This window comes from Bos indicus, chromosome 9, assembly GCF_029378745.1.
Source record: "Bos indicus isolate NIAB-ARS_2022 breed Sahiwal x Tharparkar chromosome 9, NIAB-ARS_B.indTharparkar_mat_pri_1.0, whole genome shotgun sequence".
Taxonomy (NCBI): Eukaryota; Metazoa; Chordata; class Mammalia; order Artiodactyla; family Bovidae; genus Bos; species Bos indicus.
Genome location: NC_091768.1, coordinates 89,672,666 through 89,690,476, shown reverse-complemented (window position 1 = coordinate 89,690,476; position 17,811 = coordinate 89,672,666). Strand labels below are relative to the sequence as shown.

At 40.1% G+C, this 17,811-nt stretch overlaps 1 protein-coding gene across 5 annotated transcripts in view; it reads left to right on the top strand.

Annotated features, from left to right (window-relative positions):
• Positions 1–17,811, top strand: part of SYNE1 (spectrin repeat containing nuclear envelope protein 1) — a 505,866-nt gene that overhangs the window by 384,037 nt on the left and 104,018 nt on the right. For all 5 annotated transcript variants that reach the window (XM_070796399.1, XM_070796398.1, XM_070796402.1 and 2 more), the window contains 9 exons: positions 2,782–2,952; positions 4,926–5,059; positions 5,675–5,879; positions 7,545–7,727; positions 8,276–8,422; positions 10,528–10,682; positions 11,416–11,563; positions 12,780–12,874; positions 16,674–16,908. In XM_070796399.1, coding sequence (XP_070652500.1) covers positions 2,782–2,952; positions 4,926–5,059; positions 5,675–5,879; positions 7,545–7,727; positions 8,276–8,422; positions 10,528–10,682; positions 11,416–11,563; positions 12,780–12,874; positions 16,674–16,908 — 1,473 coding nt within the window. The remainder of the gene's footprint in view (positions 1–2,781; positions 2,953–4,925; positions 5,060–5,674; positions 5,880–7,544; positions 7,728–8,275; positions 8,423–10,527; positions 10,683–11,415; positions 11,564–12,779; positions 12,875–16,673; positions 16,909–17,811) is intronic.

Genomic DNA, 17,811 nt, shown 5'->3' with positions numbered 1-17,811 from the left:
ATTCCTCTCTTTCTCTCAGACCCACTTCCAGTCCAGCAGCAATCTTGTCAGCCCCATTTCAGGATAGACTAGAAGCTGACCTCTGTCCCTGTCTGTGAAGCGAACAGCTAGGTCTAAGTCAGCTCTTCATCCCTCAGTTTCCTCATCTGTAAGATGAGTTAAGATTCCATCTACCTCAAAGGTTGTTACCAGGATAAAATGGGTAATGAATTTAAAACACTCAGTTAATATGTTTCCTAAATGGTGGTACTAAATATATTGATCTTTTATCACATATATATTATGTAAATAATATATATATACATATTATAATTATAAATATATATATATACATATAAATATAAGCTCAGATCATGAACTCCTTATTAGAAAATTCAGACTTAAATCGAAGAAAGTAGGGAAATCCATTAGACCATTCACGTGTGATCTAAATCAAATCCCTTATAATTATACAGTGGAAGTGACAAATAGATACAGGGATTAGATCTGATAGAGTGCCTGAAGAACTATGAATGGAGATTTGTCACATTGTACAGGAGGTGGTGACCAAAACCATCCCCAAGAAAAAAATATACAAAAAGGCAAAATGGTTGTCTGAGGAGGCCTTACAAATAGCTGAGAAAAGAAGAGAAGTGAAAGGCAAAGGAGAAAAGGAAAGACACACTCATCTGAATGCAGAGTTCCAAAGAATAGCAAAGAGAGATAAGAAAACCTTCCTCAGTGATCACTGCAAAGATATAGAGGAAAACAATACAATGGGGAAGACTAGAGATCTCTTTAAGAAAATTAGAGATACCAAGGGAGCATTTCATGCAAAGATGGGCATAATAAAGACAGAAACAGTATATACCCAACAGAAGCAGAAGATATTAAGACGAGAACTATACAAAGAATACACCTATACAAACCATACAAGAATACACTAAAGAACCATACAAAAAAGATCTTCATGACTCAGGTAACCATGATGGTGTGATCACTCACCTAGAGCCAGACATCCTAGAATGTGAATTCAAGTGGGCCTTAGGAGGCATCACTACAAACAAAGCTAGTGGAGGTGATGGAATTCCAGTTGAGCTATTTCAAATCCTAAAAGATGATGCGGTGAAAGTGCTGCACTCAATATGCCAGCAAATTTGGAAACCTCAGCAGTGGCCACAGGACTGGAAAAGGTCATTTTTCATTCCAATCCCAAAGAAAGGCAATGCCAAAGAATGTTCAAGCTACCACACAATTGCATTCATCTCACACACTAGCCAAGTAATGCTCAAAATTCTCCAAGTGAGGCTTCAACAGTACATGAACTGAGAAATTCCAGATGTTCAAGCTGGTTTTAGAAAAGGCAGAGGAACCAGAGGTCAAATTGCCAACATCCATTGGATCATCGAAAAAGCAAGAGAGTTCCAGAAAAACATCTGCTTTATTGACTACACCAAAGCCTTTGACTGTGCGGATCACTACAAACTGTGGAAAAGTCTTCAAGAGATGGGAATATCAGACCACCTTACGTGCCTCCTGAGAAATCTGTATTCAGGTCAAGAAGCAAGAGTTAGAACCTGACATGAAACAACAGATTGGTTCCACATCGAAAAAGGAGGACGTCAAGTCTGTATATTGTCACCCTGCTTATTTAATTATGTGCAGAGTACATCATGCCAAAGTGTGGACTGGATGAAGCACAAGCTGGAATTGAGATTGCGGGGAGAAACATGAATAACCTCAGATATGCAGAAGACACCACCCTTATGGCAAAAAGTGAAGAGGAACTAAAGAGCCTCTTAATGAAAGTAAAAGAGGAGAGTGAAAAAGCTGGCTTAAAACTCAGCATTTAGAAAACAAAGATCATGTCATCCAGTCCATCATTTCATGGCAAATAGATTGGAAAACAGTGGAAACAGTGACAAGACTTTATTTCTTGGGCTCCAAAATCACTGCAGATGGTGACTGCAGCCATGAAATTAAAAAACACTTGCTCCTTGGAAGAAAACCTATGACCAACCGAGACGGCATATTAAAAAGCAGACACATTACTTTGCCAACAAAGGTCCATCTAGTCAAAGCTGTCATTTTTCCAATAATCCTGTATGGATGTGAAAGTTGGACCATAAAGAAAGCTGAGCACAAAAGAATTGATGCTTTTGAACTGTGGTGTTGGAGAAGACTCTTGAGAGTCCCTTGGACTGCAAGGAGATCAAACTGGTCAATCCTAAAGGAAATCAGTCCTGAATATTCATTGGAAGGACTGATGCTGAAGCTCCAATACTTTGGCCACCTGATGCAAAGAACTGACTCATTTGAAAAGACCCTGATGTTGGGTAAGATTGAAGGCAGGGGGAAAAGGTAATGACAGAGGATGAGGTGGTTGGATGACATCACCGACTCAATGGACTTGAGTTTAAGCAAGCTCCGGGAGTTGACGATAGACAGGGAAGCCTGGCGTGCTGCAGTCCATGGGGTTGCAAAGAGTCGGACACCACTGAGCAACTGAACTGAACTGATAATATAGGTCAAGGTTATATGAGTAACCTTTTAAGCATTTTAATTTAGACGATGTGATCACACGTATGAAAGGCTTAAATTTCAACATTGCTACATTTTTACTTTAAAAACCTATTTTATAACTTTTTGTTTTAATGTATAATTTTTTAAATTTGAGTTTACTTGCAATGCCTGAAACCCCAGTGAAGTTCTTAAATGTTAATGCCTTTTCCATCAAAGGAATATATATTTTATCATGTAAAATAGTATGCAATTATAAGAAGTCTCTGTCTCTTCTGAAAGGTTGGCCAACTCAAGATCCTGTTGAAATCCGTGCTTGACCAGTGGAGCCACCATAAAGTGGCATTTGATGAGATAAACAGTTGCCTCATGGAGTCCCGATACTCTCTTTCTCGATTCTGTCTACTCACTGGCTCTTTAGAAGCTGTGCAAGTTCAGGTGGACAATCTTCAGGTAAGGAGTGAATTGACCTCATCCTTAGCATTCTTTTTAATTAGAGAAAATTTTTTAAAAAAGTGAACAAATTCAAACATCGTGCTGGAATGTTGGTCTATATTGTTTGCATTTAATTATTTTCAAAATATTCAAAATTAATTTTACTTGCTTTATTTGTTACATAATCAAACTTGCCTGTGGATACCAGATTTTGGAATAGCTGGTATATAACTAAATGAGTTTTTAAATTATATAAATATCCTGATGGATGTATTTTATCAAATGAGTTTATTCCCAAATCCATCTTCTGTATCTATTATCACTGCCTTTTATGTCTTCCCTTTCTCTTTTTTTAATCCTGCTTTTCTAAACATATTCTAAGGGATTTAAAAGAACACAGAAAGAAAAATAGCAAAAGAGTAAAATTTTAAACCATTAAGTTATTTTCTTTGCATTCAGCAGAATGTCAGTGGTCTGTGCAACGCGTACACGTCATCCCCGTTTTCTAGCACTTGCTGCGTTGTTTCCTGTGTGTCTGTTATCATGTCCTTCATCCAGAAGGACATGGCTGTTGTTGGACTTAAAGAGCACAATCTCACTCGGGCCACTGCCCTCAGTTGATTGCTACCCTCATCCCCTATGTTCCTGGGCACTGGGCACTCTTCACCTGCTACTGATCTTTCTCCCGGGGTGGATAGTGCAGCCAATGGCATGCGCATGGCAGGCCTAAGGGATGAGGGGTCAGCAAGAGCCCAGCATGGACCCTCCTTACCTCGGCTCACATCCCTCACTTGGCAATCAAAGTCTATATGTTGCTGATCTGAGGTGCAGACTTGCTGAGAGAATGCCCTTTTTTCAGGAGAGGCAGGAGGCAGGAAGGATAAAATGAGTTATATATAGTTATATGAAACCTTAAATAATTATTGTAAATACTAAAAATCATTACAACTTATTTTGAGACTAGTAAGTTTAAAAACACATTTTAAACCCTTGAGGAGAAATACCTTTTAATTTAGCCTACTCTGTGTTTCACCTCTTCTACCTTAAGATATGAAAGGACGCGGGGTCTATTCCTCATGTGTTTTGATTTGATGGCAGCCAGAAAGCAGTGTCAGGTAGGGGTGGATTTTTGCAGCCTGGTTTACCTGAGGAGTTTTACTAAGAACTGTATCTGTTACTTCAGCATTTCCTGGGAAATATCCTTCTTCACCGGTTCTTGGTAGAAGACTCCACCAAGCCTATAACCTTGGCGGTTATAGGCTTCCTTTGCAAGGAGGAACACTCAGAGCTAGAACTTAGATGGTACTCAGAAAAGCTATGGGGCTTCCTGGGCAGCTCAGTGGGTAAAGAATTTGCCTGCAATTCTGGTGACACAGGAGACTCGGGTTTGATCCTTGGGTGGAGAAGATCCCCTGGAGTAGGGCATGGCAACCCACTTCAGTATTCTTGCCTGGAGAATCCCACGGACAGAGGAACCTGCCGGACTACAGTCCACAGGGTCGCAAATAGTCAGACTGTCACGACAAAGCAACTGAGCATGCACGCGTGCAGAAAAGCTATGATATCTTAAACTGTCATTATCAGAAGTTTCTGACAGAGCAGCTCTCGGTAAGTGATAGAATATAGATCTGGATTTTTATCTTAAGCAGCAAAGAGAACCACGGTGTGCCAGGTTGCACACCCACCAGCCCCACGGCTTCCTCCTGGATGATGAACAGGGATTCCCTGTGTGAACTTTCCTGGCAGAATTACCCATCCCACTCCGAGGCTCAATTGTTAAGAGTCCCTCCTCACACCCACAAGAACAAACTCATTAAAAAGGAAAAATGATTATCTAAAGGAAACTTACGAAACATTGGGGCAAAAGTCACAGTTTATGTATTTGTGTGTGCATATTTTCATATTGTATGAAAGCAGCTATATTACTTCAAAATTTGATCATTAGCATTTTTAGACCCTGTCATGTCATCTGTGGCCTTTTCTTTGGGCAGAATCTTCAAGATGATCTAGAAAAACAGGAAAAGAGCTTGCAGAAATTTGGCTCTGTGACCAACCAACTTCTAAAAGAGTGTCACCCACCTGTGACAGAAACTCTTACTAATACACTAAAAGAAGTCAACATGAGGTATGGAATATGCTGGTTTTACACTGTTGCTCATTATTTATATCACAATCTAATTATAAATAATGATACAATTAAACCCTAGCATTTTGAACTTGAGCCTTATAGGCTCTATTCTATTAATGTTTTTATTTTCACAAAATGAATTTAAGGAGAAACAAATGTAGTGAAGATGGGGCTTCTCAGGTGACTCATTGGTAAAAAAAAAAAAAATCTGCCTATAGTATGGGAGACCTGGGTTCAATCCCTGGGTCAGGAAGATCCCTTGGAGAAGGAAATGGCAGCCCACTCCAGTATTCTTGCCTGGGAAATTACATGGACATAGGAGCCTGGCGGGCTATGACTGCACACACACACACACACACACACACACACAAATGCAGTGAAGACATTTGGAAAGGAATTATAACTGCAGTATACCCCAAGATTGACCCCTTTTCTACTATCTACCCTTGAAATATGACTGTGAAATGTTACTTTTTATTACGTTAAATAGAAATGAGACATCTGCATTATTTCCATATTCACATGAACCAGGATCATGAAAAATAAAATAGCAAATAACAGCATTTGGTGAGAGGTGGGAATCAACCCATGAGTGTTGGCTGTCGTTTCCAGATGGAATAACTTGCTGGAAGAGATTGCCGAGCAGCTGCGTGCCAGCAAGGCCCTACTTCAGCTTTGGCAGAGATACAAGGACTACTTCAAACAGTGTGCTGCTACAGTTCAACAGCAGGAGGGACGAACCAACGAGTTCTTGAAGGCAGCCACCGACAAGGACATCGGTGATGACGAAGTTGCCACCTGGATCCAAGATTGCAATGTATGTTCAAGAACTATCGCGAGTTCTCAACTTGCCAGGCTTAGACTTCTCAAGTTTAACAGGGCGAGTGCTGCTGTGTGTAAGCTTTTGTTATGGCTCTATGTGGGACAGCTTTCCAAAAATAATTGTTTCAAATATCAGAGAGCCTGCTAGGTTTTCAGAACACAGTTGCACATGTATCAGAGTTAAAGAGATCCCCTCCCATTGCTTTCTTTTTTCCTAATGGAATTTTTTCATTTTTCCTAATGGAATACAGTCCATGTGAAAGACTTAAGAATCTCTGTTTTTACAGAGTTGGTCAATATAAGAAATGACAGTATGAAAAGTAATGTTACATCTTTTAAAAATCCACTGTTAAAAGATATAGTCCAGTTAGGGCCATTATCTCTTATGTAAGCCTCAACACAATAATTTCTTCTAAGAACTTAATGGTAAGAAGAAGTCTTTCTCTCCTGATTTATGAGGAGTATACTTCTTTTTAATAGCTTTTTAATATTTCTCTTTTTCACTGCAGCTGCCAATAACCTACTTAAAGTTTTCAGGAATTATTCTTCTCTTGTTTCACTTATCACATGCCTCTTACTGTTTGCCCCGTTTGTCTTTATTTTAATGAACTTATTTCAAAGACCTTCTTATAAACTTTCCCAAATCAGTTTATTAGAATTAGGCAGGTTATAAAAGACACATAAATAAAAGTTTAACTCGTTCTAAGGCCTTCACACAAAAAATGAATAATCCCTTGAAAGCTAGAGTTTAAGTTTTACCGTAAAGTTAATTCAGTGGTTTTTTTTTTTTTTTTTCTTTCCACATAGCTCATCTTTATGAGATTTGTCATTTTCCATATTCAGTCCTCCTGAGTTGAGAGATACTTGTTTTACAGTCAAGGGCGCCAAATGATGGCTGTGAATTTTCTGATCTCTCTGTCAGGATTAAAGTTGCCCATTGTTTTTCCCCTCTCACTGAAGTCCCCAGGCAGGCTCTGCTCTTTCCATCTATCTGTGAGTCATCAGCAACAGGTAGAAGAACCAGTCAGTTGTCATCCCTAAGTGGTAGATGGAACTGAAATAGGGAATTTCCACCAGCTTATAATTTGGAGTATATACAAGGGTCCCACAAAGCATGGAGGCAAGAGATGCTGCGGAAAAGGATGGAATCCACTCTTGCTGCTGCTCACAGAGCCGTGCCCAGGCTTCTGAGCCCACCGGCCAGGGGTGGGGTACTGTAACCACGGTGGTGTGACCACACATACAGCTTCCCCTTGTGTGTCTAATGTTAAGTCCTAGAAGGTAAAATGTAGCACTGGATTTTCAACTTGATATCAATTACATGAAGAGGCAAGGGGAAAGAAAAGAAAAACTGCCAAAATATTTCTAGTTATGGGCTATACTTGTAGATAATTTTTTTTCTTCTTTATGTAAGTTTTTCTGCATTTCCTCTATGTCTTATAAGGAACCTATGTGGCTTTTATAATCAAAATAGCACTTTTTTATGTTAATACACACGTTTTTAAAAATGGAATTCAATTTTTGATTTTTTCCCCCCTCTACAGGGGGAGGTTATTTAGTGTAATAATTGAACAAATAAGAATGAGTGTCTGTAATTGTTTACAATAATGAGTACACTTAACCTGTTGTTTCATGATGAGCATATTTTCGTCTTCTGTAGGACCTCCTCAAAGGATTGGGGCCGATTCAGGATTCTCTTGTAGTTCTTCATGAGCTGGGAGGGCAACTCAAGCAACAAGTGGACGCTTCGGCAGCATCAGCCATTCAATCCGATTGGCTCTCTTTGAGGCAACAATTACATGCTCTCGAACAGGCTCTCTGCAAACAGCAGACTGTGTTACAGGTACAGAGCTTATATTCAGCGGGTGTTATGAATTAGGCATCCTGTAAAACCTGGCCATAAATAGGAAAAGGAGAACTCTCATCATCAAACAATGCTTCCTTCAAGATCAAAAAATTTAAAAATAAACAAATTTAAAAGTTCCAGTGGGGTCAAGGAAAGCTGGGAGTCTTGCCCTGTTCTCTACCATGTAATTTTGCCCTAAAATCAGTGATTTTTTCCCTTGGTAAAATATGTTCAATTAATAAATGTTAAGTAACTTTAATGTTAACACTCATTTTACATAAGCTTTTGTAAGAATCAATATATCTCTCTTGATAATGTATTTTTTAAAAACTTTAATTGGTTAATTAATGGTACATAGAAGTAATTCTAAGCTTTAGGAAAATTACATTAATATAAAGAAGAAAGTGTAAATCATGGCAACCTTGTCTTTTTAGAAATGACATCTGGAGAATGGCAATTTGATGCAAGAATATGAAAAATAATTTTAACATCCACTTGCCCTTTCACTAGATTTCTAAATACCAATTTTCTTTTGTGAAACAAAGGCTGGCGTTCTTGACTATGAAACCTTTACCAAGAGTTTAGAAGCTTTGGAGACCTGGATAGTAGAAGCTGAAGAAATATTACAAGGGCAGGACCCTAGCCACTCCTCTGACCTCTCAACCATCCAGGAAAGGATGGAGGAGCTGAAGGTAAGTGTGTTCAAATCCTCATCCCAGATCTAGCTTCTGCTGCTTCTTCTTTTTTTATTTTGGCCAAGCACATGCATTTTAATTGTTTAAAACTGTACTTCCTCTACCAGGGAATCGAGCCCATGCCCCCTACAGTGAAGTCACAGTCTTAATCACTGGTGTGCCAGGAAAGTCCCCCAGGTTTATATGCTCAGAATCTTAAGGGTAACTCAGAACTCCTGACATAGGCCTGCCGTTTGTTCCCAAGAGAATTCTTGCCAGCTCTGCTTTCCTTTTCTCTTGAGAGGAGTGATGTCTGTGACCACAGCCGATGTCATGGCCCGTGATGGGGGACCCCAGGAGCAGTGCTATGTCTATCTCACTCTTCTCCCTCCTCCCTCTTGTCCCTTCTCACACCTAGCCCATGACCTCCGTCCATGTTCTTCAACCTTTCATCGCTGCCTTCATCCGCTCCCAGTCAAGTTGCCAGTCTCTCAGGGGCCAAGACCAAGCTTCAACCTCCACGGGCCTCCTTGAGTCTCCCTCTCTCCCTCCAACCCATAATGCTACAATGGTCTTTTCCTTTTGCAGGGATTCACTTAATTATGAACTATATTAAAGTAAGTAAAATAATACAATAGACATGCCCATTTTTATTATTATATTATCCCTCTGCTTAAACCCTCTATGGGTTCCCATTGCTCTCAGGATAAAGATGTGGTGAAGTATCAAGACCAGAAATACCCAGCTTCCACCCTCTGAAGGAGCTCATCTTCACCACTGTCCCTGTCACTCTCCAGCCACTTGGGAGCTGCTGTTTCCCAGCGTCTCTGGGCAAGATGTGCCCTGGCTTCCTTCTTCCTGGAATTCATTCCTTATCCCCACCAACTCCGTGCCCACCAGAAGGAATCAGCTCCTGGTCCTTTTGTTCAATGGCACTCTCAGAAAGCCTCCCCTTCTGTCCATGACCAGGCTACCCAGCAACACACTGTCAGACCCACTGTTCTTTTTCTTCAGTTTCGTCGTATCTTCTAATGACGCTCATTCGATTAACTGACTACTGTTCTCTCCAATAGTGTCTTACACTCTGTGAGCACCGTGTCAGTTTTGTTCACTGCTGATACGTACCCGTGGAAATTCTGGCATCTAGCAGGTTGCTTTTGGCTTTGACAGTTGAAAAGGTTTATTCCCTCTCAGGGTGATGAGCCTTTTTTCAGAGCACATAAAGTGGAAACACTCACAGCCAAAGGTGGCCTGACCTTTTCTTCTTCCTATAGCCAGTTTCCTCGATGGAGTTAAGAATGCCCACAGGAAAAGGCAGGACAGGCAGCTTTGTCCTGTGTGTGGAGGGACAAAAGAGACCAGAAAGCATAAACTGCTTTCTCAGTTGAGTCTCACCAAGTTTGGGGCTGGGGTCAAGAAACTAAAGCTGAAGCTCTTGAGATGACACATGGTAATTTCAGAGCTTAAGTGAGTTTGTGTTGTATCCAGGGAGAACCCATCAAATGTTGCTTATCTGGCTCTCTCACGAGCTGGGTGGTCTTAAGCAATTTCCTTAAAGGGTCTGTGCCTCATATTTCTTGTTGTAAATCAGGAATAGTAGTGGTTCTTACCTTATGGAATTGTTTTGAGGATAAAATGAGTTATTATCTATAAAGCTCTTGCAACAGTGCTTGGTTTATAAGGGCTCAATAAATGTTAGCTATTACTGCTATAACTATTATTATTATTATGAAATAATAGTGGAGCAGATTAACACAGATAAATGACATATAAAGGGTAGGAAATAAGTTTTTTCAGTCATCAACACAATTTTCATCCTTTATCAGTTCAAGCAAGTATTACTGCTGAGTAAATGAGGGAAGTAAATAACACATATAAACTACTAAGCGTTCAATAAAGGACAGCGAGTAGCCATGCAGCAATAGCAGCAGCAGCACTGAAAGCTGATGGGGAGGTGCCGTTTTGCTTTCTGTGCGACTCTGGAGATGGCAAGTGGGTGCCTAGAAACGCAGAGGAGACCAAAGACCAGCTTCTCCCAGAAATCAGAAGTTCACTGTCCACTCTGAAAGTCCTCTGCCTTTTCTGACCGTGGTGCTAAACCTACTTTTGCATCTTGCTTCCAGGGACAGATGCTGAAATTCAGTAGCATGGTCCCAGATTTAGACCGTCTGAATGAGCTTGGATACAGGCTGCCCCTGAACGATAAAGAAATCAAAAGGATGCAGAATCTCAATCGGCGCTGGTCTCTGATCTCCTCCCAGACTACGGAAAGATTCAGGTAGCGTAACCCAGAGATGTTTTGGCTACTCTGAAATATCTGTACAGATAGTTCATGATTTGTGTATATTTATACATTCTAGTGGAGAAGGCAATGGCACCCCACTCTAGTACTCTTGCCTGGAAAATCCCATGGACGGAGGAGCCTGGTAGGCTGCAGTCCATGGGGTCGATAAGAGTCGGACACGACTGAGCAACTTCACTTTCACTTTTCTCTTTCATGCATTGGAGAAGGAAATGGCAACCCACTCCAGTGTTCTTGCCTGGAGAATCCCAGGGACGGGGGAGCCTGGTGGGCTGCCGTCTATGGAGTCGCACAGAGTCAGGAACGACTGAAGCGATTTAGCATAGCATAGCATACATTCTAGGTCTTTCCAGTGATAACAAAATTTGAACTAAAAGTGGGCAACTCAAATTGTGATACGGCTTCTCATGTTGAATTTACTGAGGAATGTTTAATCTTGTTTTTATCAAAAAATAAAGCTTTTATATATGCTTTACCCTCTGAGCCACCAGGGAAGCCCTTTATATAAGAATATGTAAAAGATATATAATTTTATCATTAGAACATTTTTCTTCAGTTTTCCTTTTATGTTTTAAAACACTACCTCATGGGAGAGCTTTGTAGAGGTCAAATTAAAACTGGAGGCAGAGAATATTTAATCTAGTTTTATGTGCTACAGGCATAAGAAAAAAGCAGCAACATTGTCATTCTTTTTCTTTCGTTCTGTCAGTAAGTTACAGTCATTTTTGCTACAACATCAGACTTTCTTGGAAAAATGTGAAACATGGATGGAATTCCTAGTTCAAACGGAACAAAAGTTAGCAGTAGAGATTTCAGGCAATTATCAGCATCTTTTGGAGCAGCAGAGAGCACATGAGGTAAGTTATGCCAGTACTGTTTTGGCTGATAAAACAGTTAGGCCTTTGGAAGATGCTGAAAAAAATGCCATGTGGAAGAAAGACCTATACTGTGCGCCGAGTCTGCTCAAATGCATGCAGTGTTTTTGTCGTCTTTTTTAAGCTTGAAGTTTTGATATCTTAATCCCAAAAATGTGATTGGTTATAAGCATGGGACAGGCTTCAATATCCTGCAAGGTATCATGTCAGAATTATGGTAAGGTAATTTCCAAGTTGAGTTACAGACTACAATAATATTTCTGAGGCTAGTTGCTTAGAGATTACACTTTGGTCAAAAATCTCTAATAAATTAAAATTGTGAGTTCTTTAAAAAGCACATACATGTTTTATACTAGAAAATCAAGCTACCAAACATCTCCCAGTGTACTTCCTGATCAAATTGCATTATAATTCTTTCTCAAGAAACATCTAGAGTGAATTAGATCTGGAAAGCAAATTAATAAATTTGCTGTTAGTCTCTATTTTGCTGTTTTCTAGTGTAACTAAGTTGCTCCGTGTGTTTATGAAATACACACAAATGGAGATCCAGGATTCCTAGGGCAGAGAAAAGCTAAAAGCTGGAAACTTGCTAATGAGTATGGAGCTTTGGGAGGGGATTGTGAAAATAGTCTAAAATTGATTGTGGTGATAGTTGTATAACTGTAAATATGAGAAAAATTATTGCACACTTTAATCAGGTGAATTCTATCTCAATAAACCTGTTTAAAAAACAGTGAAAATTTGAAAGTCTTAGTGGTGAAACAATTTTATTGACTTAGCTAAATTGAAAAACAGTGAGTTTATTAAAAATGGTGGATTTTTTCCATTCTTCAACTTTTTAAAAGGTTTTAGAACTATTCTGTCTAAAAATGGACCATATTCTGCATATAAAATAAACCAGAATACAAATTATGTATTAACTAACTTTATTGGGTGATTTTGAAAGAAAGAAGGGAAACATAATTATACTTTTAGTCACAGTCTTAGTAAACAAAAACTAAACTGTATCTTTAAGTTTATCTTAACGGATAGTTTTTAAAATGTTCTTACCTTGCAGGATTTTTTATATTAATACAGCCTGATTCATCTGGAAGTGTTTTTCATAGTCTTGCTTAAACCAGAATTTTTGGAAAGTTTTTGGAGAACTGGTCAGTAAAATTAGGAACTCTAAATTATGTTTTTCTTTTTTAAATAACAGTTGTTTCAAGCAGAGATGTTCAGCCGTCAGCAGATTTTGCACTCAATCATTTTTGATGGACAGCACCTTCTAGAACAAGGTCAAGTTGATGACAGGTAGGATTTTGATATTGTATCATAAAGAAAGGTTCCAGTAAATTAGTCATTTTCTTTGAGCAGATTAGAGAACATATGCCTAAAGCAAGTGTCCCACAAAGGACCCTCAGTAATTAGAGGAAGGACTTGTCTGAACCACTGAAATGACTGAGTATTGAATCTTTTTAAAGAACCTCTGTTGTGTTATATGAAGGACATAGAGTAGTTGGAAGTCACCTAGCCAATCTTTGCTAGTGGTCTGGAGGAGGCTGGAATTAAAATAGATCAGAATGAATTGTGTCAGTGATGTGTCAACAGATGCTGGTAATATTCTCATACAGTTGCAGAAATTTTATTCCTCAGAGGAGCACAGAGGTCACTAGTCTATCTCTCTTACTTACAAATGAAAAATTGAGGCCCAGAAACGTGAACTCATTTGACCAAGGTCACATAACTAAGTAGCAACAGAATCAAGCCTAGCCCTCATGTACCTGGTTTTTACTCAGGAAAAGCCAGGTTTCCCTTACCATGATTTGGAAATGGTTTGCTACCTTAAGTCAGATTACACTCAGTCTGAAACCCTGCTTTCTCTTTATTGCTTAGCAAAGTATCTCTGTATTAAAAATGCAGAGTAAAATCTAGCCCCTTTTTAAATTTATGGTATGTGAATTGGCAGCTTCGTCTTGTGTTACCTTTCTTAGGAACAATATTTACTCTACCCAATCAATTTTCTATGATGATATTTGGAATACAAACCTCGTTTTTTTAATCACATTTGTATGTCTTTTCCATAATTAGGACCAGTTCAGTTCAGTTCACTTCAGGCGCTCAGTCATGTCTGACTCTTTGCAACCCCATGAATTGCAGCATGCCAGGCCTCCCTGTCCATCACCAACTCCTGGAGTTCACCCAAACTCTTGTCCATTGAGTCGGTGATGCCATCCAGCCATCTCATCCTCTGTCGTCCCCTTTTCCTCCTGCCCCTAATCGCTCCCAGCATCAGAGTCTTTTCCAATGAGTCAGCTCTTTGCATGAGGTGGCCAAAGTATTGGAGTTTCAGCTTTAGCATCAGTCCTTCCAAAGAACACCCAGGACTGATCTCCTTCAGAACAGACTGATTGGATCTCCTTGCAGTCCAACGGACTCTAAAGAGTCTAGTTGTGATTATAATTAACTTAGTTCCCCCCCGCCCCCACAAAATAGAAAATAAGTCATTATTTTGATTAAGAGTGTGTTGGTTTTTTTTTTTCATGTTTTGGAACCAATTTTAGTCTTAAGTGGATATTTCTTTGGAAGTACATGAAAGATTTTCATGGTTAAACTTGGAACAACAAAATTTGATGCCATATTTATTCTAGGGAAGCCAAACTTAAATGTGAGCTTAACTAAGAATTTAAGGCCTTTAGAATAAGACATATTCAAATGCAATCAACTTATCTTTTGCTTTATCCTCCCTTCTCCGTGACAATATTATAAAAGCTCACATCATTAAGTAAAATAAAATTTAAAATTCATGTGCAAGCCAACATCTATTAAATTTTAAATGTTAGCAGAGAAAAACACCAAGGAGATGAAAATATGAGGATTGGACCTGAGGATAATTTTGAACGTTGCTAGTGGGAAAAAAAAAAATTCAGATGAGAGCATGTTGATAAATAAGAGAGGTCCTAGATTACCAATGTATTGTGTTTTAAAGGTTTGTTTATACGTTTGGTTTTGAGAGTTCAGGTTCAGCACTGAGCCCAGTGTCATGTTTTGAGTAGTTCCTCATGCTGTCAGATAGCTCCAGACAGCTTGGTTCTACAAAGTGAAGATGAGGCTCCAGAAAGACCCTGAATGCTAGCTGATAGGGAAACAGTATGTATGGTACTCTTACAGACCATCCTCAAGGCCTGGAGTTAGACATTGTCAGAGATGACAGATGCTTGCATCTTTTAAGGAAGTGTCATGAACCTAATTCATCATATTTGACCTTACAGATACATCCACCTATTCTGATACACTCACTGTTTGCAAACACTGATAGTTTAACTGTTATTACTTTTTAAATTCATCATATTTAGTTCTATTGCAAATAGATTATAAACATCAGAATTTTCCTTCAAAAACAGAAGCACTGAATAACACATTTGGGTACAAAATCAAAGTTTTTAGTGTGTGTGTTAGTTGCTCAGTCATGTCCAATTCTTTGTGACCCTGTGGACTGTAGCCCTCCAGGCTCCTCTGTCCATGAAGTTCTCCAGGCAAGAATACTGGAGTGCGTAGTCCGTTTTCCAGGGGATCATCCCTACCCAGAAATGGAACCCATGTCTCTTAAATCTCCTGCATTGGCTGGCGGGTTCTTTACTGTCTGAGCCATCAGGGAAACCAAAGTTTATAGTAGCCCTAGGTAATATATCAAGAATATAGGAGTCCAGAATAATAAATCTAATTCAGATTAGAACCCATCCGCAAGAGGAAAGAAAAGCAAAATGAGTAAAATAGAGAAAGAGCAAGTAATGTTACACTTTAGTACTAAAATGTGTGACTAGCACTATTATCTACAAAGAAACTCAGTCTATTTGATACTGGACAAACCAGTTCTAGAGCCACAGTTGGCTGCTAAAGAAACATAATTAAAAAAAAAAAAACAAAAAACTACCAACATTTTTTAAAGTTAGGAAACACAGAGGTAGGAAGAAGCAACTGAAAGTTCTGAGATTAGTCAGCCTGATATTGAGAAAGCTTAAATAAGATTTAATGTCTCTAAGTATATGGACAACCTTTATTCAAAAATGATGATTAGATAGTTTACATTTTTCTAAGAACGGGTAGAGTGGGCTTAAAATGTAGAAGGGATGGTTTAGAATGTGAAATAATTTGCTAAAGATTAGGGCTGTCTATTGTGAGGGAAGAGTGAGAGTTTATGGAGTACAGTTTTTCAAGTATTTTTAAACAACATAATTTTATCTAAGTGGTTTATGATTCTAGCTAAAATAACGCAGTTCTGTTCATCCAAAGTGGTTTATAATTGTAGCTGGGGACAGAGGTTGTAAATAAGCTGGTCTCCTCACTTTCTCCTGCAGTGGCATACTTAAGATGCTGCCACGTGCTGCATACGTTGTGCTGGGCGTGTCCAGGGGGTCGTTTCCACTGAAGCTGCTGTCTTATGTTCTATCCCCTCTCATGCACTCAGAGTGAATGACAGTGACCTTACAGATATGTCCACCTGTTCTGACACACTGACTGTTTGCAAACTAATAAAGTGAAAGTGAAGTCACTCAGTTGTGTCTGACTCTTTGCAACCCCATGGACTGTAGCCTACCAGGCTCCTCCGTCCATGGGATTTTCCAGGCAAGAGTACTGAAGTGGGTAGCCATTTCCTTCTCCAGGAGATCTTCCCAACCCAGGGATTGAACCCAGGTCTCCTGTATTGTAGGCAGACGCTTTACCATCTGAGCCACCAGGAAAGTCCTGGTGGACTGATAGTTTAACTGCTTATTAATTTTTTAAATTACATTCGGTAGAGCTGACAGTAGATCACAGCATGATATATGAAGACCTCTATCCTAGATAGGGCTTCCCTGGTGGTTCAGATGGTAAAGAATCTGCCTTCCGTGTGAGAGGCCTGGGTTTGATCCCTGAGTCAGGAAGATCCCCTGGAGAAGGGAATGGCTACACACTCCAGTACTCTTGCCTGGAGAATTCCATGGACAGAGGAGCCTGGTGGGCTACAGTCCATGTGGTGGCAAAGAGCTGGACACGACTGAGCAGCTTACACTTTTACAACACTTTCATCAGGATAACAGTGGTTTTCCTTATGTAATTATTTCTTCACCAGGGATGAGTTCAACCTGAAATTGACCCTCCTCAGTAATCAGTGGCAGGGGGTGATCCGCCGGGCCCAGCAGAGGCGGGGCGTCATTGACAGCCAGATCCACCAGTGGCAGCGCTACAGGGAGATGGCGGAAAAGCTCCGTAAATGGCTGGTGGAGGTGTCCTGTCTGCCCGTGAGTGGTCTGGGGACTGTCCAGATACCACTGCAGCAGGCAAGGGCCCTCTTTGATCAAGTGCAGGTAAGGTGCAAAGCAGGCTATTTTTAAACCTCTTCTGTGTGTTCACTGCATGCTTTACCCTAACCCCGGTTCTTCAGGATTCTAGAGTGACACTGGAATGACAACAAGCATTGTTCTCAAATGTCCACAGAAATATACAAAATGATCCATTACAGAGTCCATATTTAACAGTGAAAGTCCCAGCTTCTTCAAAGACTGCCTGCACTTCCCCCCCAACGCCCTCTCAGCAGCTCAGTGAGTCCCAGCGTGGATGGAAATGCAGTGGCAAGGACAGGAAAACCTGGCACTGATAATACATATTTTACTCATGAGCCGTTTAAACATGAACCTTAAATATTCCAGAAAAGGTGAAAGGATCAGCCCTGGGTGGGCTGTTTGTCCATTCCCCTTACTTTCACCACCTAGGAGTATGGAACTCCAGCCTTTTAAATAGAGACCTCCTCATCCTCTCATCGGTCCCTCCCAGTATATTTCATGGGGTCCTCTTTCTTAAAGGTCATTCTCTGCTTCCTGTCTCCTCCTCGCTTCGCTGGGAAACCCCATCTCTACACATGGCTTCCACTGCTCCCTACCAGGAAAGAAGGGTCACTTTGGTTCTTCTGGTCACATTCACCTCCTGAGCCTCCAACTCATGCATCCAGCCACCTTTTAGCTTTATCTGCATCACAGACATAATATACTTGGTGGGTTCCAATAGCATCTATGATCCCTGAACCAACCACTCTCTATCAGTCCACTCCATGTGTCCAAACCAAGGGAAGGTCATCACTGGTCTATATCCATCAGCAACCCTAGAGTCCTTCCAGAGCTCTACTCTTTTTTCTCATGCTTCTTGCATCTTATATCCCTCAAGTCTTCATCCCCACTGCTACTGCCTTAGATTAGGTGGTCATGATTTCTTCC